The 25,983-nt window shown below is 38.3% G+C and overlaps 2 protein-coding genes across 7 annotated transcripts in view; one reads left to right on the top strand and one right to left on the bottom strand.

Annotated features, from left to right (window-relative positions):
- The window catches only part of Rb1cc1 (RB1 inducible coiled-coil 1), a 74,626-nt gene extending 57,707 nt beyond the window's left edge, over positions 1–16,919 (bottom strand). For all 4 annotated transcript variants that reach the window (XM_005332310.4, XM_005332311.5, XM_013361533.4 and 1 more), the window contains exon 1: positions 16,779–16,919. The gene's annotated coding sequence lies outside the window, so the exon portion shown is untranslated. The remainder of the gene's footprint in view (positions 1–16,778) is intronic.
- Positions 16,330–25,983, top strand: part of LOC110598835 (uncharacterized) — a 28,720-nt gene continuing 19,066 nt past the window's right edge. Inside the window, exons 1-2 of one of the 3 annotated variants that reach the window (XM_078017174.1) lie at positions 16,331–17,368; positions 19,566–21,585. In XM_078017174.1, coding sequence (XP_077873300.1) covers positions 16,408–17,340 — 933 coding nt within the window. In that variant the 5' untranslated portion in view covers positions 16,331–16,407 and the 3' untranslated portion in view covers positions 17,341–17,368; positions 19,566–21,585. Of the gene's footprint in view, positions 17,369–19,565; positions 21,586–22,696; positions 22,992–25,983 lie in introns of those variants that run through there. The other 2 variants (XM_078017173.1, XM_078017175.1) reach the window with 2 other exon arrangements.

The following is a 25,983-nucleotide window of genomic DNA, read 5'->3' as shown; positions in this document are numbered from 1 at the left end:
CCAATTATTCAAACCTCTAAATTTATCCAAAGTTTCCAGTTTACAGAAAATTTAGAGCACAGAGGAAAACTTATCAATATTATAAGAAAAAAATTAGTGCCAGATGTGGTGGCAGATGCCTATAATTCCAGCAACTCCAGAGGCTGAGGCAAAAGAATCACCAAATTCAAGGCCACCTCAGCTACTTAGCTATGCTCTAAGCAATTTAGTAAGACCTTATCCCAAAACAGGCTAGAGATGTGGCTCAGTAGATAAGCACTCCTGGGTTTAATCCTTAGTACAAAAAAAAAAAAAAAACAAAAAAGCAAAATAGGGAATTATGAGCAATGGACAGAATAATAACCTGGTTTATTAAACAAATACATGTCTTCAAAGCTACTACAAAAGACACTGAAATAAATGTAATAATCCTAATATGAACTAAATTTTAAGTTATAACGAATTATTTTTGTTTGGATCTAATGTGTAAAATTATGCCTGATACTTGATTTAAATTAGCCCAAGAAAAACAACTAAAAAAGGAAGACTGGAGGGAAGAATAAAATAAATTGGGTTGTAGATAATATAATCAGCAGGATCCATGCAATGGTGCAAACTTACAATCCCAGTTCCTCACCTGTAATCCCAGTGGTTCATGAGGCTGAAGCAGGAGGACTGCAAGTTTGAGGCCATCCTCAAGTTTGAGATACTGAGATCCTATCTTAAAACAAGAAATAAAAAGTGCCTGGGATGTAGTTCAGTAGTAGAGAGCCCCCTGGGCTCAATCCCTGAAATGGAGAGGAGGCAGATCTACAAAATGTTAACTATACTCCATGGCAAGTGAAGATGGGTTTATTAGTTTGTTTTAATATTCCCTCTACTTTATGTCTATAAATTTCCATAACAGAAAAATATAAAATTCATCATATTATTTTAATAATATTCAACATACTTCTTTTAGGTGAGAATGTGCTATAAATAATTAAGACTTTTCTAGAAAGCAAAGAGTATTCATGGTGATAGGTAAGCAAAGATTTTACAAATTCACATCTCCAGTAATCCAAGAACTATACCATAAAAACCCACCATAATAATTTTGAAACACAGTTAAAATATACAGAAGATACTTCACTACGTTTATTTATATATATATTGGGGGGATCTGGGGATTGAATCCAGGGGTGTTTACCCACTGAGCTATATATCTCCAGCCCCTTTCATTTTCACCTAGGGCCACCCCTTAAGTTGCTGAGGCTGGCCTCAAACTTGTAATGCTCTTGACTTAACCTCCAGAGTCACAGGGATTACAGGCATGGGTCACTGAGTCCAATTTACTAATTTTTGAATATTCATTCTTTTATTCATATTGAAAAACTGGATTTTAAACATTATGGAAGGGCATGGGAAGAATGGAGGAACTTTGGATTGGGTAAAAGAAAAGGTGGGGAGGGTTATGGGGGTAGGAAAGAAGGTGGAATGAGACGGACATCATTACCCTAGGTACACGTACGACTGCATGGATGGTGTGTCTCTACACCATGTAAACTAGAGAATTGAAATGTTGCACTCCATTTGTGTACAATGAATGGAAATGTATTTCTGCTGTCATGTACAACTAAGTAAAACACATAATAAAAACCCCACTATGGAACCATTTTTAATAAGGACTACAATGCTAAGTAAGAATAATACATACAATATGATCACAAATGTGTAAAAAGAATGTGGAGAAAAATGATTAGAGGAAAAATATGCAGAAATGTTTATAAGTACCTCCAGGTATTGGGTTAGTAATAATTTAGGAAAACATTGAGCTACTGCCAGAATACACCACTTCCTTGGGTTATAATCTGTCTTAAACAGAAGAAAAAACAATTGAATTTAAATTAAAAACAATTGACTTTAAATTAAGCTTAAAATATCTGGTTCACTTTGAATTCCGAGGAAATCCAGGCAGTATTCTTAGCCTGGGTACTTGACCATCCTCTGCCTGCAAAAAAGTAACATGAGGGCAATTTCTAAGCACAGGGAAAACTGCATTCCTAGCTTTACCCCCTCACTCAAGATAGCAGGCATTCTCCCCTGAATGTGCGTTTCTGACTTTGCCCCTAGAGACGTTTTTCCCTTGAGACAGCCCAAATTTTCTCTAGAAAGTATTCTCTCCCTGAATGCTTTACTAAATAAATCTGTCTCTGGGAACGGGAAAAAAAAAAAAAAAAAAAAAAGATCTGGTTGAAGTCCTTATTCTGCCTCTTAGCAGCTGGTGATTTGAGAAAAGAAACATTCTTAAAATCAACCTTCTTCTCAAAAGTAGAAATAACATTTTCTTTACAAAGCTATTGTAGGGGTATCTAGCCTCAAAATTTACACAACTCAGGCAAAGTAGTCCATGCCTGTAATCCCAGTGACTGAGAGGCTAAGAGAAGGATTGCAAATTCAAGGCCAGTCTCAGCAAATTAGCTAGACTCTGTCTCAAAAAATAAAAAGAACTGGGTGGGGTCAGGTATGGTGGGTGCATGCCTATAATTCCTGCAAGTCAGGAGGATGAGGCAAGAGGATCACAAGTTTGAGTCCAGCCTCAGCAATTTAGTGATAACCTAAGCAATTTATGTGAGATCCTGCCTCAAAAAATAAAAAGGGCTGGAGATGTAGCTCAATGGGAAAGTGCTTGCCTGGAATGGGCAAGGCACTGATTTCAATCCCCACTACCAGTACTAACAACAAAACATTACAGAACCAAAATAATAAAAGGAAGGGAGGTGGTTGGAAGTACAGTTAAAAGAAGACTGAATCTATCATGCTACATACCTGTTATCCCAGCTACTTGGGAGGCTGAGGCAGGAGAATCTTGCTTAAGGCCAGCTTTGGCAACTTAGCAAGAACCGGTCTTAAATAAAAAATAAAAAGGGTTGGAGATGTAGTAGATTTAGATGAAGAGCACCCCTGAGTTAACACCTCCACTAAAGTAAAACAAATGAATGAAGGAATGAATTAACAAATAAGACTGCCATGAGGTAAAATAATAAAACAAAATCATAGGTTCATGACTCATTTTTCTCTTGCCCATTTCTGGTTTCTATAGGAAGAAATAATTATAAAAATATAAAAACAAAACATAAAGAACAATTCCAGAGGTTCCCCACGCTTAGGGGACAAAGTCATATCAAGGTTTGATCAATAAACTGACTTTTCAGATTGCTTGACAATGCCAAAGAAGCTATTTCACAAAAGGGAGTCCATTTTATAAAAGACTGTTATAAAAAAGTGCATCTACTGATACCTACCCTACTAGCACTGTACCTATACAAGAACAAAAACATAAATAATGTATAGCCCCCTTCCATTATTCATACTGGACAAAAATCGAATTTCCCCCCAAACCTATAGATTATCCTTTCTCATGTTAATGGATAGAATACTCTAAAAGTAGTCTTTCATGTCTGTAAGACCAGGTTATAAAATTCTTTGCCATAATTATCTCAAAAACAATCATTAACATGCACTAAGCATATCATATCATTTCTCACCATGCTATTTGCCCCAAAATCATGAATGAGAATATGCAAAAACTGATAATACTGCATGATGTACATGACCACCCTGTTTTCATTGCAAAGCATAAATACTAAGTATACTTTACTAAATAAAGATGAATAAATGAACATCAGTATTTAAAGATATAACATAGTAAGGCACAGTGGTACACACTTGTCATCCCTCAGAAGGCTGAAGCAGAAGAATCACAAATTTGAGACCAACCTCAGCAACTTATCAAGACCTTCATCAAATCAGTGAGACCCTAACTGAAAATAGACAAGTAAATAGGCTGTGGATGGAGATCAGTTGGTATAGTATCTTCAATCTCCAGTATCAAAAAAAAAAAAAAGAAAGAAAGAAAGAAAGAAAAGTAAGAAGACTACTGAAAACATATATATTTTTAAAAATCACAGCTTTCTAAAAGTAAGCATATACAGAAATATATAGATCACAACTTCCATTGTGTTCCAATACCTAACCAATATAAAGGATATTCAAGATTCTCATTTTCAGATTAACCATTCAGCCTTATGGTTCAACAAAAACTCTAAAATTAATAAAAAAAATGAAATATTTACCTAAGTTTCCCTGGACCAATCCTTGCATTGAGAGGATAGCTGACCGAGATGACACCCAATGGGCCTACATACGTTAGATTCTATAAGGTAAACTGTATATATAAGGCACTCCAGCCACATATTTACAGAAACACACAAAACTCATTCTCTGTCTTGAAGATCTGTATTTTATTTTTTAACAGTACTAAGGATTGAACCCACTTGATTATACATACTTAGTTCCCTGTACAATCTTATTTAGCCCACCTTCTGCTCCCATAGACACCACTTTTCCATCACCTGAATGTCTTCATAAAGCTGCCTAATTGCAATGCAAATACTCTCTTTACCTTAGCTCTCATACTCCTACAGTCTTCTTTACAAAAAAAGATTTCTGGGCTGGGATGTAGTTCAGTAGTAGAGAGCTTTGTTATCATGTGCAAGGCCCTGGGTTCAACCCCCAACACCAAAAAACACAAAACAAGACAAAACGAAAACTATCTCAACCTGTTATCTCACTCCAGAACACTAATTTTTAGGTGGTCACACCATAGCTTAGAAGCAAGGTTTTATGAGTTGTTTTTTCATATTTCACAGATTAGATACAATAAAGGAATGGGAATGGAAATATATATTTTGTGTATGTAAAATAAAAACCTACAGGTTTCACTGAATACATTTATTCATGCTGATTTAAATTCTCCTACTAAAAGAAATGTTGGGATGGGGATGTGGCCCAATGGCAGAGTGCTTGCTGAGCATGAGCAAGACCTTGGATTCCATCCTTATAACCAAACACACACACAAAAAAAAATCATAAGACCTTCATAAAGGCCAATTCTGTATAATTTAAGTCAAAGCTATAAAATTTATTGATCTTCACCTTCCTCGGCAAGTCCATAACTTGCTTGGCTTTATTATTTGGAGAAAGGGGATGACAACCTTCCTCATTAGTACACACTGATTTAAATTTCTATTCCTTAATCTATAAACAGGAATGCTATAAAACCTACCTCATATAAGTAATGTAGAAAACAAGTACTTTATGTAATAGAGATTATTTAGCACAAACCAAACTTTTCAGTAAATAATCCAAAAATGTTATTTAGGGACAGGAAGTTAACTGTCACATAATACCAAGTGCTCAAAAGCATCTGTTGAATGAAGAGACAACTGCACTCTTGGATAGTATTAGCAATCTCTACATAAAGAAAAAAGCTGAGTTAAAAAAAAATGGTAAGTGGGATACAACACTTATTTGCCTACCATATGGGAGGCCATGGGTTCAATGCCAAGCACTGCAAAAAAAATAACTGAGAAAGATCCATTTAATTAGCTGATCTCTGGCAGTTTATTTATTAGACAATGTGGTCTCAGGATCTTACATTAAAAAAAAAAGTAACTTACTTGGCTTAATATCGTTATGTGAATAAATACTGCTTGGTTCCTGAATTTTATGTACCCTCTATTATACTTTATTACCATGAAGTTATCAAGTCATTGCTTAGTACTACATACCTGGGAGTTCTGACAATTACCTGAGCTGCCTCTACTTGCAGACCCCATTTGAAACCCATCTTATAGGACAACACCAACAAAACAAACTTAGGTCCTATTTGGATGCCCCTTCACTTCTCCCCAAACTAAAGTGCTTCAGAACATCTATTCAAACACTCGTTAGACTAACATTCCACCATTACCTTTCTATGGCTCATTACATGGAGCACCACACCATTTAAAATGATCTCTTGACATAAGATGAATAAACCTTGATTTTCCATGCCTTTACTCATGTCATTCCACATCTTTCACACAATCTCCTGGCTGTGAATGGTCTGTTCCTTAGGCACTTAAAACCCAGCTTCAAATTCTAACATAAAGGATGGCCCTGCAACACCTTTTGTGCCACTTGCCTAATACCTTACAATGTCCAAACTGATTGTAAATGGTTGCAGGAAACACGGTCATACCTTACACCTTTCTTTAAACATTACAGTATATAACATAATACCTAGAAATGGTGGAAAATAAATGTTTGAGGCAAACACCATGGATAAGAACTAAAACAAGAACTCAAACAGAAATTAGAAAGCCAGTGGATCAAAGAGAATCCACAGTAGTTATTAAAAGATGATCCAACAAAGCTGAATTACCTCCTTTTTAGAGGGAATTTAACTGTTAATGGCTCAGCAAAAAGGGATATACATAACCAAGCACATATCTGGTTACCCTAAAATAAAAGATACTCAGGCAGAAGGGTTTGAGTCCTGGTTTCAGAGCTTTACTCCCATGACCCTGACAGCAAATAACTTGATTTCTCCATATCTGTTTCTTTGTCCAAAAAAGGCATGAGGTGAACTAGAGGACTCCTCCAATGTTCCAAAAATGCCATACAATAAGATTATTTGCTAAACCAGTACTAATGTATGGTCATTGAAAAAAAATACAAAATTAAAAAAAAAATGTCTTCCAGAGATAAAAAGTACATCCTATCTACCTTCCAAAACCTCATTGCAGGAAATGAACACCATAACATAGTGTAATATTAAATATTATGAGGGACAGTATACCAAAAAGTTTTATTAAGAAGGAATGGCGGGGGCTGGGGATGTGACTCAAGCGGTAGCGCGCCATGCCTGGCATGCGTGCGGCCCGGGTTCGATCCTCAGCACCACATACCAACAAAGATGTTGTGTCCGCCGAGAACTAAAAAATAAATATTGAGAATTCTCAAAAAAAAAAAAAAAAAAAAAGAAGGAATGGCGGGGCTGGGGATGTGGCTCAAGCGGTAGCGCGCTCACCTGGCATGCGGCCCGGGTTCGATCCTCAGCACCACATACCAACAAAGATGTTGTGTCTGCCGAGAACTAAAAAATAAAAAAAAAATAAAAAAAAAAAAAAGGAATGGCCAGGCCTGGTGGTGCACACCTGTCATCCCAGCAGCTTGGGAGGCTGAGTCAGGAGGACTGCAAGTTCAAAGCCAGCCTCAGCAAAAAAGTGAGGCATTAAGCAACTCAGTAAGACCCTCTCTCTAAATAAAATAGAAAATAGGGCTAGGGATGTAGCTCAGTGGTCAAGTGCCCCTGAGTTCAATCCCTGGTACTTACCCACCCCCGAAAAAGAAGGAATGGACAAAAACTTAAAGAAGGTAACATTAAAAAAAAACAAAAAGGGGATTTGTAGAATCAAGATCTAATTAGAAAAACAATTTTCCCTCACTAATCATCAACATCACTAAAACTTAAGAGGATAAGTTTAAACCACTGGCTTCTTGACCCCCCCCCCCCACCCCGGCCCCAAACTGGCTTCTTTTTAAGAAAACACTCATTAAAAAGTTAATCCTCTTATAAACTTGTAACTTTGGGATTGTTCATTATGCACATTTTCATTAAGTAAAATCCATTAAATTCCATAAGTAGGTTAAATCTACATGATCTAGAAGTAATTTACTGTACATAATTATCAGGTATTAGCATAAAATCAACTTCAGATGAAGGAATAAAAAATTAAAACTCAAAATATACAAGACTAGTAGTTAAGTATTATATATTCAGTCATCTGATATTCCACAGGGTCTAGTCTCAGGATTCTCCAGATACCAAAATCTGCAGAAAGTCCCTTACAAAAAAAAGGGGGGGGGGTAATAATATTTGCATGTAATGTTCACACAACTTCCTAAAAACTATATCTCTAGATTATGATACTTACCACAGTGTAAATAGTTGTTACACTGAATTGTTGATGGCTAGAAAAGTTTGTACGTTTAGTACAAACAATATTTTTTAAGTATTTTCAATCCAAGGTTAGTTAAATCTGTCGATTTCGAACCCATGGGTATGGAGGGTCAGCTGAATTACTTTTCACCAACATTTTCTAAAATCTGAAATCATGCTCATTTTATATAAAAATTCTTTCTAATTTTTATAAAATTAAATCACATAATACTTGGCTTTCTGCCCACTGTCCTTAGGGTCTGTTCACTTAGGAATAATTATATAAGTGTCTACTATATAAACTGTACTGAAACATCACAAGAGAGAACTGTCAAAATACATCTATTATATTCTTAAACTCACAGTAATTAACTTTGTGAGATTGTGACAGATAACATACCAAACAGAATAGATCTAGTTAAATGTTTAGATACACACACAGAAATATACAATAAAGGTAAAATTTTCAAAAGTGTAAAAGAGCAATAGTATTATGACCAGTGGCTACTCATAACATGGGGAAAAATTATACTATCTAAATGTACATGCTCACTTAAAAATGAGAATAAAGTTACACAGTATACCATTTTTTATCCTTTGTAATGTCAATAATGATTAAAATGCTACTAAGTGTTGACAAGATAACAATGAGAGCACACGTGCACATCTCTGACAAGAATATAAATCTGTGTAACTTCTGAGGAAATCTAATCAGCAATGTGTATCAAAAATGTACAAACTGGAAATTCTGTGTAAATACACTGGAAGTAAATAAGACAAGGTGTACAAAGGTATATAAACCCATTGGTTTTCTTACACCATTATTATCAACAATAAAAAATTAGGAAACGGACTACAATTAAAGTGTGGTTTACATAAATTATGACTCATCACATGATTTCAGATTGCATTAGTTATAAAATAAAAATAAAATTCACAAAGGAGTGTGTGTGTTTGTATACATGCATTAAAAAAGTCTGCAACTAGCCTGGTGCAGTGGTACATGACTGTAGTCTCATAGGAAGCTGAGATGGAAGGACCACAGTTCAAAGCCAGATTCGGCCTCAGCGAGGAACTAAACATGTCAGTGAGCCCTTGTCTCTAAATAAAATACGAAATAGGGCTGGGAATGTGGATAGTGGTTGAGTGTCCCTGAATTCAATGCCCGGTACCAACTCCCGACACCAAAAAGTCTGCAACTATTCAGCCAGGTGTGGTAGCACACACCAGTAATCCCAACTCAGGAGGCTGAGGCAGAAGGATTGTGAGTTCAAAGTCTCAGCAATTTAGGGAGGCCCTAAGCAACTCACTGAGACTCTGTCTCTAAATAAAATGCAGAAAAGGGTTGGGAGTGTGGCTTAGTGATTGGGTGTCCCTTGGTTCATTCCACAGTACCAAAAAAAACAAAAACAAAAACAAAAAAACACAGAGGCAGGGTGCTGGGGATGTGGCTCAGTATTTAAGTGCCCTGCACCCTGGGTTCAATTCCTGGACACACACATTAAAAAAAAAAAACAAAAAACTGGAACTATTTACCACAAATCTTTTCAACACTGGCTATATCTCTAGGCCTTTCACTTTCTCTGATATCTTTCTTTTTATGAAAAAAAAATCACATTTATAATCAATAGAATAAAACTTATTTCTGTTTTTAGAAAGAAAAAGAATACTCTATGGATTACACAGTAACCGACAAAAAGTGAAGACAAAGTTCCCAACCAGTTTTCCTCATTTCAGCATTCAATGTGAGATCCCAGTGGAGTTCTGCCCCACACCATTCTAAATTCCTGATCATTCCACCAATTATATAAAAAAAGAGAGACTAGAATTGTGAAAAGAATTGAGATGTGGAATCACAAGACCTACACTGAAGTAGTACTCCTACTAATTATGTACCTTTGATTGAATCCATCTAACAAGTTTTTATTTAATTACAAAAAGAAAAGAAATGACTTATCTTAGAGGGCATGGTGCACAAACCTGTAATTCCAGGGACTGGAAAGGCTGAGGCAGGATGATCAGGTTCAAGGCCAGCAACTTAGTGAGGCCCTAAACAACTTGGCAAGACTATTTCCAAAAGGGCTGGAGATGTGGCTCAATGGTTAAATGGCCATGGGTTCAATCCCTGAGGACATGCTTCCCTCCCCAGCAAAAAAAAAAAAAAAAAAAAAAAAAAAATTACTTATTTTAGGATGATTTTTGAGGCTTTAAGGAATAATGTTCACATATATGAGTTGTGCAAACTATAATGTACAATACAAGCATCAGCTAATGTCATTAATGAATCCAGAATTCTTGTCACGAGGTCAGGACTAGCACTACCTGATGTGAAATATTTCCAATTATAAATCCTATAATTAACTCTAACAATGTATCTAATAAACTTATGCCACACCTTGATGCTGAACTGAACACAGCATGCTAAGTAGAAGCTATACTCCCAACCCAACATGCCTAGATTTCAATTCAGTGCTTTTTGTTTAAAATTATTCCCGAACTTCATTGTACACAAAACCATCGTTCTGCTACCCTCAACTTTTTCTGTCTAAATCCTATGTATTTTTTCCTTTATAACTAAACCCTTGTTTTCCCATGTCATACCCTTACTAAAGTAGTAAGCCTGCAAATTCTCTCTGCCTTTTAAATCCCTATCCTCAGGGCTGGGGATGTAGCTCAGTAGTAAGAGCATCCCTGGATTCAATTTTCAGCACTTAAGGAGAAAAATGATAATGTTGAAAGTGAAACTGAAATCAAGCCAGGGACAAACCAGTGATCCCAATGTCTTGGGAGGTGTCTCTGGAAGCTCAGGCATTATGATTGCAAGTTCAAGGCCAACCTGGGCAACTTAGAAGACCTTGAACATAGCTCAGTGGTAGAGCACCACTGGGGGGGTTCAATCCACAGTACTACAATCAATCAATCAATCAATCAATCAATCAATCAATCAATCAATCATATAAATCTATTATAGTCAGGCTGCTTCCCTCCTCAGCTGTCTTCCTTAGAGAGCCTTCCAACTGCTTACAGAAATGTACAAATGGCCCAACATGCTGTGGTTTATTTGCAGCTACCTTTCCTGTGACCTCTGGCTCAGTACCCAGATGATTTCATTTAATTTCATTATCTGCCAACCCCTTTAAGTATGTGAAAATATCAACTCTGATATAGGCTTAAGTAACTTACAAATGGTAGTAGTCTTTGGAATAAGATTTATCTGTATTTAAACCCATTCATCCAATGTTTGCATATCAATATGATCTATAAACTAAAAGCATACCTTTTATAGAGTAGGTGAGATAGGAATAATGTACTTCAGACTCAGTGCCAGGAAAATACTAAAAATTTCAAAAATACTGACAATTATGGGTCTAGTTAAACTTCAGCATTCAATAGCTTCATAATTACCCATCTCTCTACAAGTAGTCTGTACATGAAACCTATTTTCACGCTACATATTCCTGCCAGGTAAAATTCCCATATCTGTTTTTCTAAAATTTAAAGTCCTGTTACAATTTCTGGTAAGTGTTACCTGGTCACAAGTGACCCAAGGTGTTATTTTTCCCTCTTCTCAATTTACAGAGCTCCTAACTAGGTATATATAATGTAGTATGAATTATGTAGGTTTAAAAAAAAATCATCATGAAAGGACAATTTGTTCTTCTTAAATCCTTCCCCTTGGCTCTAAGAGAAAAAAGGAAGAGATATTTAAAAAATTATGGATTCTACTACATTTATTTCCAGATGTGTTAGAGTAACAACTGAACTTATATGCCCATACATAAAAGAAGCAGAAGGCATCTCATAAAACACTGTCCATCCAATTTAACAACTGGAGATTAATATTGTGAGATTACAACCACGATGACTAGCCAATCATTCCAGCCCACTGCAAGTTTTAATGTAGTCAAAACTTAAATTAGCATCTTTATATGAAGAGATGAAAAGGAGAAAACTGTGAAGATGAATTCTGACCTTCAATACTAAACATTCATTCATTATTCACCCAATAATTTGGGAGTTTCTAAGTATGCCAGATATTGTACCAGGGGCTAGGACTACAAATACTTTAAAGCTGCTTTCAAGCTGAATTGAATACATGAGATATGGATGTTATCAGATAAGGCAAACTAAATGCTTTATAAAGAAAAGATAAATCAGAATAATTTTGCCAGTGTCCTAACTCTGCGAACTGCAATTCTTACCAATTCGATGTAACTGAAGGTTTACCAGTTTACAGAAGCAATGAAAATAATGCTTCTACAAATGGAGTGACTAGGTTGCCCAAGGACTGAAAATTGGGCACTAGCCTCTCCAAAAAAGATGTATTCCCATTTGATACTATCTTTTCTCTGCCAAGAGGAAAAGAGGAGAAAAAAGGCAAGAAGAATAAATTATACATCTTCCTCACATTCTCCAAAAGAAAACTATCTTCATAAAAGTCTAAGGTCTCCCCAATGTATGTCTGCAACTAGCCAAGCTGCCTCATGTAAGGACAGCACCAAATTAGAAGGTAGCATTTGAAAGTTAGTGCCCAAAGATAGCAAACAGGAAAGCAAAAATTGCAGACCAAAAATGTATTTAACAACAAAAATGAAAAAGTTTAGAGTTTATATGTGACTTATTCCCTAAGTATATGAGACAGAGATACAGATTTATTTGGTTTTATAAAAATGAGATAGTGCTATACATGAATCTATATACCTTGCTTGAATCATATAAATCTATCTGCATCAGTACAAATACATCATCCATTTGTGTCCTATCATTCATTTAAAAAAAAAATAAAATGCATGACTTTAGTGAAAATAATTTGGTTGCATGTTTTTTAATATATATTTTAAAAGTAAAAGTTTTTTAAATTATCTATGACAAATATTAAAATTAGCTCGTATTAAACCAAGACTACCTGTAAACAGCAATATCAAAAAAGCATGTGCTACTGGGTGCAGTGGTGCACACCTGTAATCTCAGCAACTCAGGAGGCTGAGGCAGGAAGATTCCAAGTTCAAGACCAGCCTCAGCAACTTAGTGAGACCCTTAGAAACCTAGTGATATCCTGTTTTGAAACAAATAAAAAGGGCTGGAGATGTGGCTCAGGGATTGAGTGCCCCTGGGTTAAATCCCCAGCATCACCCCCACTCTGCAAAAAGAAGCATATGCAAATCTGTCATCTTCAGTAAAACAGTTACCAAAGGCCATGGAGATAAGTAGTATGGTACTGAATTAAAATTTCAACAGATGTGCTGGACAGTTACTGACCAACTGTTAGGTGTAGAATATGAAGAGAAAGACTACCTGGATAATTGAGTCAGTAACAAAACAAATAGATCAATTATTTCCATATCGGCATAATTATAAACCAATAAAGCATAAAAATTTGAAAAGCAAAATCATGGATGAAGGAAAAAATTGTTATTCCACAATCCTTAGAGCACTCACTGAGTAGCTGTGAAAGCAAAAACTAACCAATAACAGAAAGGATGCTGTTAACACTCAAGTACTGCATGTACTTGCAAAAACTAATTTATCAGAACCTTAATTTTACAGAGAGATGGAAAGAAAGGCCATGGTCTCAGGGCCATGGGAAATGGAGGTTCAATTTATAGGCAAATCAGGTTTCCTAAGTCCAATATGAAGAATCAGAAAAATGTAATAACCTTTACATTTTTTTTATCTGACAGTGAGCACACACTCTTCAACCTAGAACTCCACAATCTGCTAGTCTTCTATCCACCCTACCACCTCAAAGCAATCTACATTTGTCATTTTACACAAATTTCCAATGATTCACTATTTCCTATAAATACACATACACAACTAGTCCCTCTAGTCCACTGGCACATTACTGGACTGTGTGTTGCAGGAATTTTCAGGAAGGAATGAATTTGATTCCAACTGCTTTCCAAATCTTGCTGGGTTTCCTGGAACCCACCTCTGTGCCTTTATACATGCAGCCTGTAGAGTATATTACAGTTTCCTTACAGTGACTTAATTATTTGTACAATCCCATTTTTCTACTCTTCCCCCTCACTCATGACAGTCCATCTTCAGAAACCTCTCCATTTTTCCTATATGTCTTGAATCTCCCGAGCCTTCACACTTACAATTCCTTGTGTCAAAAATATTCCTTTTCCAAGATGGACAAGCATCTAACCCCTCCTTAATTCTCTTGGGTCTTTAATCAAAAGCCAGACACCCAGGCCTTCACTGGCCATAGTATCTAAAGTTTCAAATCCATTCCTCAATTCCTCCCATCCCTGCCTTTTCTCCTTAGCAATTATTGTACTGTCCGTTTTATTTTTAATGAAGACAGGGATTTGGGTTTGTTCACTGTTGCATCCCCATCTTCTGGAGCAATATCTAGTAGGTACACAATAAGTGTAAGTCACAACTCTGAAATAGCTAGGAATTTTTAAATAGAGACAAAGAGACTTATCCATGTTACCTTATGCTTTTTCCTCCTCCAAATCTCCTCCTAAACCCTACAGAACCTCAAATTCCTTGATGTTCCAATAATACCCATAGTTGTTTTTATACATGACTCCAATTTTACTTTTCAAAGGAACAACTTCTTAAAAACTCTTCTTGTTTCAGTGCTGCAGTTTCATAGCCCATAAAAAACTCTAACATTCCAGAGTTAATAATTGAGTCTCTTCACTGTGGTAAGTAAATAACAAAAAGAATCATGAGTGTTTGTGAAGATCATGAATACTGGTAGAAAGGAATTGCTAGGTTTTCATTTATGTTTCCTCAGCCAGTATTTCTGACAAAACAGTGTAATTGGGGCAAGAGAATATTATTACCTGAATGAAAAAATTTTACTAGCCTTTCTTATAACCCCAGCAACTCAGACAGCTGAGACAGGAGGATTACAAGTTTGAGACCAGCCTCTGTAATTTAGCAAGGCTCTTGGTGTATCCCTACCCCTCTCTCTCATCATATATATATATTAGTATTAAAAGGGTGGGGACACTCTGGATGTAGTAAATAAAGCGCCTCTGGGTTCAACCCCCAGTACCAAAAAAATAATCAAGTGATATACGTGTACAAGGAAAGCATACAGTCCTCAAATACATGCTAAATGTAAATAAAATTTTAAAGAGAATTCCCAAATTAGAAGCCAAATAAAAAATCTTTCAAACTTACATATAATTTAAGTTTAACACTATGGCATTCAAAAGAGGTCTTGGGGCTGGGATGTGGCTCAGTGGTAAAGTGCATGCCTAGCATGTAAGAGGCCCTGGGTTGGATCCCCTTTGCTCAAAAAAAAAAGCAAAACAAAACATAAGTCTTGTGTCCTCTGCCTTTTTGGCCTTCATGAATTTAATTTGTAAAGTCAATCTGCTATGCATTCTGACCTGCTGTTTGTCAGCAAGGCCCAGAAAAACTTTTAAAGCCAAGAGTACTGTTTCACTGTCTTCACTGACATCCTGATCAGGCCTCAAAATACTATTCAATTTGATTAACATTAAAGATTTAAAACAAGACTAAATGATTTTAAAACACAGCCTGAAACCAGGTGCAGTGCCTCAAGCCTAAGATCATCTTCAGCAACTTAGTGAGACCCTGTTTCAAAATAAAAAGAAAAAGGGCATGGGATGTAGCTCAGTGGTAAAGCACGTGTGGATTTAATCCCCAGTACCTAAACAAACAAAGAAACGGCCTGAAAAAAATAAATAAAACATGGCCTAAGCCCATATCAAATATCCATCAGAGATTTATCAACAAACATACCTAAAGCATCCATTAAATAAATCTAGTGTTTTGTAGACAATTATAAACGTTTAAAAAAAGACAGGCACATTACTGAGAAAATATGTTTATTCAAGCCACGTTAACAACACTAAATACAAAAAGTATTTCACACTCCTAGTTATGGTCCTCTTACAGATCCAATAACCCAAATAATAAAATCAGCCAACTTCCTTCAGAATTCCCTTTCACTTCTCATCTGACCACAAGTGCAAGGACTATCTTTTTTATCAACTATCAAAGTACAATAACATTCTTGATTGAACACTCAAGCCTTTTTAAAAGTCTTTTTAAAACTGCTAACTTTCCAAGCCTTCACGTAAATGACACAAACCCATCAATACAAAAACTTCTAAACTACACTTAAAAAAAGGTTAGTAAAACGGGTGCTTTTTAATGTTCATAGCAGACGAGAACATCACCATGCCCCGTAGTGACTTTTTCAAAGGTAAGCATATTAGTGTTCCTTGGCATCCAGGCCTACCTATACCACTTCATGATATGACCACACTTAGGAGTCACACTGGAGAAGCCTCGATTACGAAACCATAAACAGAAAACACAGCACATCCACTGGCCGGCGGAAGAAACTATTGCCACTCCACTCAGAAGCTGCCACTTCTCTTGTTAGTAAATGTATTTTTGTTTCTACCAAAGAAGTTGTGAAATCCGCACACACACCCCATCTCAAATCTATCAGTAAGGCGGGCGGAGGCTGAGTCATTCCTAGGAGTAACTTTACACCGATCTTCGCACTCCGGGGGGTCGGACAAAGACCTCATCTCTAGGTTCCTCCCATTCTGCGCCTCGACCCAACCCCACTCTCCGGTTTCTTTAGCCCAACACACCTCTAGAGCTGAGCACTGGCTATGGTGACCAGGGTGAGGCTGCATCCCGGAGGGTTCTGGCTTCTGTTGCCCTCGGCCACTCCCGTAATTTCACCAGGTGTTGAACATAAGCGCTCTCAAGTGGCCCTGGGGGCCTTAGCTGAGGGAGCCAAAGGCAGCCCCATACACCCCGCGGCCCCTTGGAGCATCGACTCGAACCGCTTTTGTCTCCGAGAGCTGACGCGCGGGGAAGGCGGCCTCTGTGCAACACCTGCGGGGGCCGGACTCCGGGCACCGTGGCAAACACACCTACGCGGCCGGGACCCAGCGCCCCCGACCCACACTGCCAAGGACCGCCGAGCGGCAGTGGTGTCCAGATGGGGGAAGGGGACGCGGGCGGCGGCGACACTTACCCGGCAGCGCCTTCTCCTCCGCCGGCGACAGCAGAGCCGGCGGACCCCGGCACCATCTTCCGCCACCGCCTCGTCCTCAGCGGCGGCTACCAACCGCCCATTCGGCACTGCCAACCGACACAACCGCCGGTGTCCCGGGCGCCCGCCCGCCCGCCCGCCGCCGCGGCCCCGAACTACTGGTAGAAGGGAGGGGTCAGGGCGGAAAAGGACGCAGTCAGGCCCCTCGGCTCTGGTTAGGGGACCGGGAATCAGCGGGACCGCGGCCAGTCAGAGCCGAGGGGCCCGGAGGACCCCAAAACAGTGCCGAGGGCTTGGCAGGGCCGCGGACACGGCCGCGGCTGGGTTTGTTATTGTCGACTCCGACTCTTCCTCCGCGGAGCACGCCGGGAAACGGCCAGCTGCGGGGGAGGGGCGCACCGGGAGGCGTAGGTTATCGTTTGCGCAGGACCGGAAGTCTGTAGGCTGCCGGGAAAGGGGCGGCTCCGCCTCCGGTGGCGTTGGGCTTGCCTGGCAACTTGGCTGTCCTGCCCTGACCTGGGAGGATTTTGCTGGTGTGTGCTAGTCGCCGTCCTGGCGCGAACTTCCCCAAGGTGAGTTTGACCTTCCTTTGGTACAGCGAGTAGGCCGGAGCTAGGGCAGACCCCTCCCCCCCGCTGAATTTTGGATCAGTCTCAGCTAAAAAAAGTTATTTCCCTCACCTATGGCGGGTGGAGAGCTAGACTACCCAGAGTTTGGGGTCCCCCATAATCTTGTTTTCAGGATAGCCCTAGGGTGGGATAAAGGCAACAGCATGAGTTACCTGGAGGTCTGTGCTCTTGTGGAGTAATTCTGCCACCAGGGCCCCCAACTGCTGGAACTGTGCCTTAGTGTCTTCTCAAGGGTCCGGTGGCATCCTTTTGTTCAGACCTGATAAGGCAAAGAAAACATCCCAGAGGGAATTAACGCTAGGTCGATTGGAATGGAATTGTAAGCGCTACCACTACCGGTTTTCAACTTTTAAAGTACTGAATACTTCAGTAGGTTAGTGGTTAACACTCAAGGACGGGAGAGAGTTTCGGGGGAATCCTGGCTCTGTGAACATAATCAGTCCCAAGCAGTGACTGGAAGCCATCCACAGAGCTCGCGTTTTAAAATCTGAAGAGTGAATGTTAAGCGTAGAATAATTATATAATACTTTTTAAATTCCTGTAATATCCAGGAATATCTGGTTAAAGTAAAAAAGTTCAGAGGTCAGACCTTTATGTCACCAGAACTTAAGAGTTGTCTAGCAGTAAAAGGACACCAAACTAAGCAAGGTTTGCTGTCTTTTACATTTATGGTGGATAGTGAAAACCACTGACTGGTAATCATTAGTGATTCCCAGTTCCCACCACACTGACCAGGTGTCTGAAAGTTAATAATGCTAGGCTGTGTTTTTAAATTTGCAGTACTACATATAAAATGTTGTCTGCAGAGAAATCTCTGTATGATCTTTGGCGTGTCATGTTGCTTGTTCAGTTTTTTAAAGCTGGAATTGTATCTCACCACTCCAGCAAAATAGAGCAGCAGTGAAAATTAAGCATTAAATTGCTATTATGCCTTAGGGAAAGGTGTAAACTGGCAAGTCTGAAGAAATCAGTCACAGCATAGTAATTAGCACATAGAAAATACTTCGTAAGGATGATTTGGGCCATATATCAACCATGGGAAAACAACAATGTAAAACCTCTAAAGAACATATTGGTACTTGTTCTTCCTCTTAGTTTATCAGTGACATTCCTCATTACAGATACAATCCAACTTAAGATGTGAAAATTTTACTTACACCCATGACAATCTATTAATGTTTACTTGGTCTGAGTTCTATGAAAAAAAATTGATCTTAATTTTCTCTTAGTCATAGGATTGGCAAAAAAAAAAAAATACCAGAAATGACTGATTCACACCTTATTTTACACCTCCATTGTAAATGTTTAGGTTGTATATGTCGGAAATTCTTTCCTAGAGATAAGTTAAAATGTGTTAATATTGATTCTGTTATATAAGTGTAAATATCTTGTTTTATTTTTTTGGTACTAGGGAGTGAATCCAGGGGCACTCAACCACTGAACTGCATCCCCAGCCCTTTTTTGTATTTTATTTAGAGACAGGATCTCGCTGAGTTACTTAGTGCCTCATTAAGTTGCTGAGGCTGGCTTTGAACTCACAATCCTTCTGCCTCAGCCTCCCTAGCTGCTGGGATTACAGACGTGTGCCTCCACACCAGGCTAGAAATATGTTATTAATAGTGAGTACATGTGTCCATAGTATAAATCCATGTTTATTTTCCTTCATACCAAGCCTGCTGAATGCCCTCTGTCCTCTCCCTCAATAAACAAGGAAGGGGGCATCACATAACTAAATGAAGAGTGCTGAAACTGTTTTGAATTTTCTAAGTCATTTGCCATTATATCAGTCTCATATCTCCCCCTTCCCTTCAAAGCTGAATCTCCTTTTGTTCTATATCCCTTTTGGGTGCTCCTATGTCCTTGTCCATTTATTTGGTTCTCTTCCAAGTTCTTAGGTAATTGTAACACACTGTGAATAATGCAAAGATAAGGTGCTGGGTGAGATGAGAAAAAAGACACTTGGCATCTTTGCATAAGTATTCTTCTAATTAGTCATTTTAGATATTTTGGTATAATTTTAGTAAGAGCAAAAGAAGCAATTTCTTTAAGAGGAATCTGGAGGGATTATATAGGGCCCACTGATAAATACCAGAAGTACTTCAAATCAATTCAAATCTTTAAAATCCTATTTTTTCTTTAGGTCTCAACTTCAGTGTTGAATTGTCTTTCCCTGACATGCCTGCAATCTCAAGAAACTCACATTTAATCTTTTGAGTACCTGAACTGCTGACTATAAGCTATTTTTAAAAGATGAACTGTTTCTGCAATACCTGGTTCTACAGTGGTGTACATTCTATTAATAAGCATTTGTTGGTAGTGCCCCACGTCTTATTCAGGTCCTCAATTTGTACCTGTACTGACCCCCTTCTAGTCTCCATTATTTACTCCATCCAAGACTACTGTAACCCTGCCTCTTTCCTTCCTAACAGTCGTCACTTCCTTTTGGGTACTAGATACAATTTAAACCTCTTAGTGGCACAGAAAATGTCCATGATTAGGCCCTAGTCCATTTCTACAGTTTTATCTCCTGGTATCTTTCTCCTTTATACATGCCTTATGTAAATTTGCCTGCCTGGAAATGTTCTTGCCCACTTACTTTCTAAGTCATCCTTTAAAACAGCTTGGGCATTGGCAGCTTCCAACTTCTAAACAGACTGGTAATCATTAATCCTACTGTTCCATATCACACAACTGTAAATTTTTTATCTCCCTTAAATTCATGAAAATTTAAGATTAGGAATTCCCCCACACCCAATATTGGTGATAGAACTCAGGCCCTCACATGTGCCAGGTAAACACAATACCACTGAACTACATCACCAGTTCTTTTTGTTTTGATTTTGAGACAAGGTAAGTTCTTGCTAACTTGCCTAGGCAGCCATGAAGTTGTGGTACTCCTGCCTCAGCCTCCCCAGGTAACTAGGATTACAGGCATGTGCCACCACACTGATGAAATGATTCATTATTAACTTAAATTCCTAGAACATTTTGGGGAGCTTGCTACAGTTGACAGAAGTATTTTGGTATATTTGGTATAGCGTGGTGCCACATGCTTGTAATCCCAGTGGCTTGAGAGGCTGAGACAGGAGGATCACAGGTTCAAAGCCAGCCTCAGCAACATTGGGAGGCCCTAAACAACATGATGAGACTCTTTCATAAAATAAAAAAAGAAAAAGGGCTGGGGATGTGTCAAGCACCCATGGCTTCAATCCCTGGTTACTGTCCCCCACAAAATTCTAGAATGTAATAAGTACTGCAAATATTTATATTGAAGGCCACTAAATAAGTTACTGTGGGAAATTCTTGCCTTCAAATACCACAAAGGCTAGTACAGGGACCATTCAAAAAAATTTAAAGGAAAGTTTATGTGGCATTAATCCTTTACCAAAATACATTCAGGATATTAGGAAGATTGTAATACACCTCTTAAATTTTGCCAACTGTTCGATTTTTTTTATTTCACTTAGCATATGTGTTAGATATTTCTCTAACAACTTGGTGTCATTACACTCATTTTCTGTAAGATTATATTCAAAGCAGCAATCACAAGTCATGTAATTTTGCTTTATTCAAAGTATGAATCATAATTATTATGCATTTTTAAAGGATTAACAAGATGTACTGTTTCAGACTTTGTTTTTAAAATCAGAACTAATTTGGTGTACATGATCATGTGCTATTTAGAGGCTGTGAGCTCTATGATTATTAAGTTAATATTTACAATACCTTAAAGCTGCACTACGCAGTTGGTCTGTTGGTACTCACACATATTAAGGATAATGATGATAGTTAATTTATACATGACTGTTTTAAAAGCTAGTGAGCAACACTGTTTCAAATGCTACAAGAAAATATTTCAAAAAATTAATGCAATAGGTTGAGACAAAACATTTACAAACATTTTACACATTGAAAGAGATATCTCCTTAGCATCATTTTATTAGGTTCCTATTTTTCATTATTTAAGAGTTTAGTGGCTGGGGATGTGGCTCAAGTGGTAGCGCGCTCGCCTGGCATGCATGCCGCCGGGGTTCGATCCTCAGCACCACATACAAAGATGTGTCCGTGGAAAACTGCAAAATAAATACTAAAATTCTCCCTCCCTCCCTCCCTCCCTCCCTCCCTCTCTCCCTCTCTCTCTCTCTCTCTCTCTCTCTCTCTCTCTCTCTCTCTCTCTCTCTCTCTCAAAAAAAAAAAAAAAAGAGTTTAGCAAAGTGTTCCACAGTACGCTGTACATGGTGTTGAAAACCTGTAATCCCAGCAACTCACTAGGCTGAGGCAGGAGAATGACAAGCTCCAAGGCCAGCCTGAGCAACTTAGCAAGACCCTCAGTAACTCAGTTACTGCACCACTGCACCCAGCTCTGACCTTAGTTCTTTATGACTTCTTTAAGGAAATAATTGCTGATCATTCTTTGAATGTATTTTGCTTTTATTTTCCTTTTAACATTTGTAGAAGAGCAATATAATAAAAATGTATGAATGGGGGGCTGGAGTTGTGGCTCAGTGGTAGAGCACTTGCCCAGCATGTGTGAGGTCCTGGGTTCGATTCTCAGCACCCATATAAATAAATGCATAAAATAAAGATCCATCAACATCTAAAAAAATATTTTTAAAAAATGGATGAATGAAGCCTACCAATTTAGCAAGACCCTCAGTTACAGCTTGTCTCAAAAGTAAAAAAGGATTGGAGAGATGTAGCTCAGTGGGAGAAAGTCCCTGGGTTCAATCCCCAGATCCATCCCCCAAAACAATTTTTTTTTTCCCAAAGTAGAGCTGACACTATTTCTGGAGTATCTTAAGGAGAAATACAGATACAGATGTTGAACTGACATCCAGGTGCTTGCCTGGACTACAAAAGATATTTGATTTAATGACACAGGCCCCAGATCTTGAGATTCTTTGCTATTGTTTTTGTTATTTTGATTGCATCTCAATAGTGGAGGGCATAGTTATTAAAAACAAAAACAAACAAAAAACAATACTACGTTACTGAAGCTTATAAAACACTTTTCATGGTGTCTTACATGCCTGATGTTGGCTTTAGATTGATAAACCTGTTTTGCTATCCTAACAACCCTACTCAGTTTCTGTAAGAGTCTTCCAGTTTTATAGGTGAAGAACTGAGGTATGGAGAGGTTATTACTGATTCATTGTATTTCCTTTAAGTTAATATTTTATTGTTGTTTTTGGTACCAGGGATTGATTGAACCCATGGATGCTGAACCACTGAGCTACACCTAACCCTTTTTATTTTATCTTTTTGAGACAGGGTCTCATTAAGTTGCTTAGGGCCTTGCTAAGTTGCTGAGCTGGCCTCAAACTTGGGATCCTCCTGCCTTGGCCTCGCAAGTCACTGAGATTACAAGCCTGCACCACTGCACCCAGCTCTGACCTTAGTTCTTTATGACTTCTTTAAGGAAATACTTGCTGATCATTCTTTGAATGTATATTGCTTTTATTTTCCTTTTAATATTTGTACAAGAGCAATATGATAAAAATGTATGAATGAAGCCTACCAAAGCTTTTTAAATACATACAAAATAAAAAGTTATGTGATTTTTTTCCTTTGTGTGTACATTGTCTGTATTTTTACCACTACATCTTTGAAAATGTATCATCATTTATAACTTAAAATGTCTTCTGTTATTTATCATACACAATTAAAGATTCTTACCCAATTTGTTTGTCTGTTTATTTTAGTAGCATCAGTTTTTACTTTGCTTCCCTTTGTTTTAGTCAATCCTACCTGATGTCCATGTGGGTGATATTCTTTTCCCAGTAGTCATTTTTCCTCCCAGTACTAGAGATTGGATCCACAGCCCTCTGCATGCTAGGCCAGTCCTCTACCACTGAGCTACATTCCTAGCCCTTTTTGATTTTTGAGTCAGGGACTTGCTAAATTGCCCAGGCTACCCTCCAACTTGTGATTGTTCTATCTCAGCTTTCCAAGTAGCTAAGATTAAAGATGTGCACTGTGCCTGTGATTCGTTGTTAATATGGTTTATTTAAAGTGGCATTAACAGTGCTTGGTGGCTCACACTTGTAATCCCAGTGACCCAAAGATACAAGAACAGGAAGATTGCAAGTTCAAGGCTAACCTCTGCAACTTAGGAAAATCCTGTGTAAAATTTTTTAAGGGCTGAAGAGGTAGCTCAGTATTAGAACATCCCTGAGTTCAATCCCCACTACTGCAAAAACTACAAAAACCACAGATTTGAATGTCTGGAACCTGGATTCTAATCCTATGTCAGCATTCCATGTTATGTTTCCTTAGTAGTCCATTCTTTCATCCTCTTTCCCATCAAACCGCACTATTCTCAAATCTACACTTCCCAATTCTCTCCTTGGTAAGTAATCTCTCTTCCGACATCAATGAGAAAATAGAATTTATGAAAAAAGAACTCTCTTACTTTTCTGCTGTGCAATCTGTAACTCGACCTAAATCTATTCTCCCACCAGTCCCTATTCTGTCCCTGTACTTAAGGTATTCGTGAGCTTTTGACACATTTTGCCATCTCATTTTGCCATTTTCTGGAACAATTTGGTAAGTGTAAGATTTAGTTCACATGTATGAAATGTATTACCAAATGTAAATATCTTTAAAAGTGAAAGCTGCACATGGCCCATATCTGATTTGGGGGAGGTTGGGATTGCAGGATTCCCAACAGACCAGATTTGGCCACCTGTTACCTCAAGAAGCCAGAGGGATGAGTGGTGGTAAAGTAGGAAAGGAATTATTTCAATGTGGCTGTTCCAGAGAGTATTGTATATTCTCTCATATGTGACAGCTAAAAAAAGAAAAAAAAAAAGTAGACTGGAGCCACGCACAGTAGCAAAGGCCTGTAATTCCAGCAATTTTGGAAACTAAGGCAGGAGGATTGCAAGTTCAAGGCCATCCTTAGCAATTAGCAGAGCCCTGTATGAAAACAAAAAGTAGGAATGTAGCTTAGTGTCCTAAATCTTGTCTTTGAAGGTACTGACAAGAGCTCCAGGTTTATATAAAGGAAAGACACAGTAGTGCAGGAGAGGGATAAGAAGTATGCATAGTCAGCAATATTGGTCAAACTGACCTCTGGTTGATCATTACCTCAGGTCAGCTCTGGGGATATGCTGCCTGTGAAATTGTAACTGCTTTCGGAGATAGTTGGGGTCCCATCATGAGATGATCTGCCTGCAAAGCTCAGTGTTCCTGGAACTTGAGATAAACTGGAGAAATAACCCAGAACAAGGCAGAAAGGCAAAACAGAATCAGTCCTGGGTTCTCTTAAAAATCTCCCATTTTAAAGAGTCCATGTTACAATAGGACCACCCAAAGCACAGGAAACAAGCAAAAATTGACAAGTTGCATTACATTCAACAAAAAGCTGCACACCAAAAAAAGCAATCACAGTGAAGATATAATGTATAGAATGGGAGAAAATATTTGCCAACTACTCTGGGTTAATACCCAGAATATATGAAGACCTCAAAAAACCCAAGTAATCCCATTTAAAAAATGAGCAAATGATCTGAATAGGCACCTTTTAATTTTTTAGAGATAGGGTCTCACTGAGTTGCTTAGGGTCTTGCTGTTGCTGAGGCTGGCTTGGGATTACAGGTGTGTGCCACCACTCCTGGCTGAATAGGCACTTCTTAAAAGAAGAAATACAAATGGCCAACATATACTTGAAAATGGGAAATATTATTGCTACCAGGGAAATGTAAATCATGAGATACAACCTCATGCCATTTAAAATGGCTATTATAAAAAAAAATAAATGTTAGTGAGGATGTAGAGAAAAAGAACTCTTAAACACTCTAGGTGAGGGGCTGGGGATGTGGCTCAGGCGGTAGCGCACTCGCCTGGAATTCATGCAGCCCAGGTTCGATCCTCAGCACCACATACAAACAAAGATGTTGTGTCCGCCAAAAACTAAGAAAAAATAAATATTAAAAAAAAATACTCTAGGTGAGATGTAAAAATCATTATGGAAAACAGTATGGAAGTTTTTCAAAAAGCTGACAATTGATCTGCCACATGATCCAGCTTTCCCACTTTTGGGAATATACCAAAGGAAATGGCATGGGTAAAACAGACACCTGCACACTCATGCTTATTTTATTATTCACAATAGTCCCAATAGTCCCTTATGGCCAGGTATATGGTAAAATACATTGTGGTATGTATAAATAGTAGAGTAGTTATAAAGAATGATATGCTGTCATTTGCAACAAAATGGATAGAACTGGAGGACATGCCAAGTAAAGTAAACCAGACAGTCTCACATGGGGCAGCTAAAAAAAAGTGAACTTGAGACTAGTGCAGTAGCAAAGGCCTGAAATCCCAGCAACTCAGGTGGCTAAGGCAGCTCAGCCAAAAGTTTAAGGCCAGCCTCAGCAATTTAGCAAGCCCTCAGCAACTTAGCAGGACTGTGACTCAAAACAAATAAATAAAAAGAACTAGGGATATAGTTCAGTGATAAAGAACCCCTGGATTTAATCACTTGTACACCACTTCCAAAAGTGCACCCAAATAGAATTGTGATTAATAGTGATTGGGGAAGTTGTGGGGAGGTG

The sequence above is a fragment of the Ictidomys tridecemlineatus genome, chromosome 7 (assembly GCF_052094955.1).
Source record: "Ictidomys tridecemlineatus isolate mIctTri1 chromosome 7, mIctTri1.hap1, whole genome shotgun sequence".
NCBI lineage: Eukaryota > Metazoa > Chordata > Mammalia > Rodentia > Sciuridae > Ictidomys > Ictidomys tridecemlineatus.
This window is presented reverse-complemented; position numbering and strand designations above follow the sequence as displayed.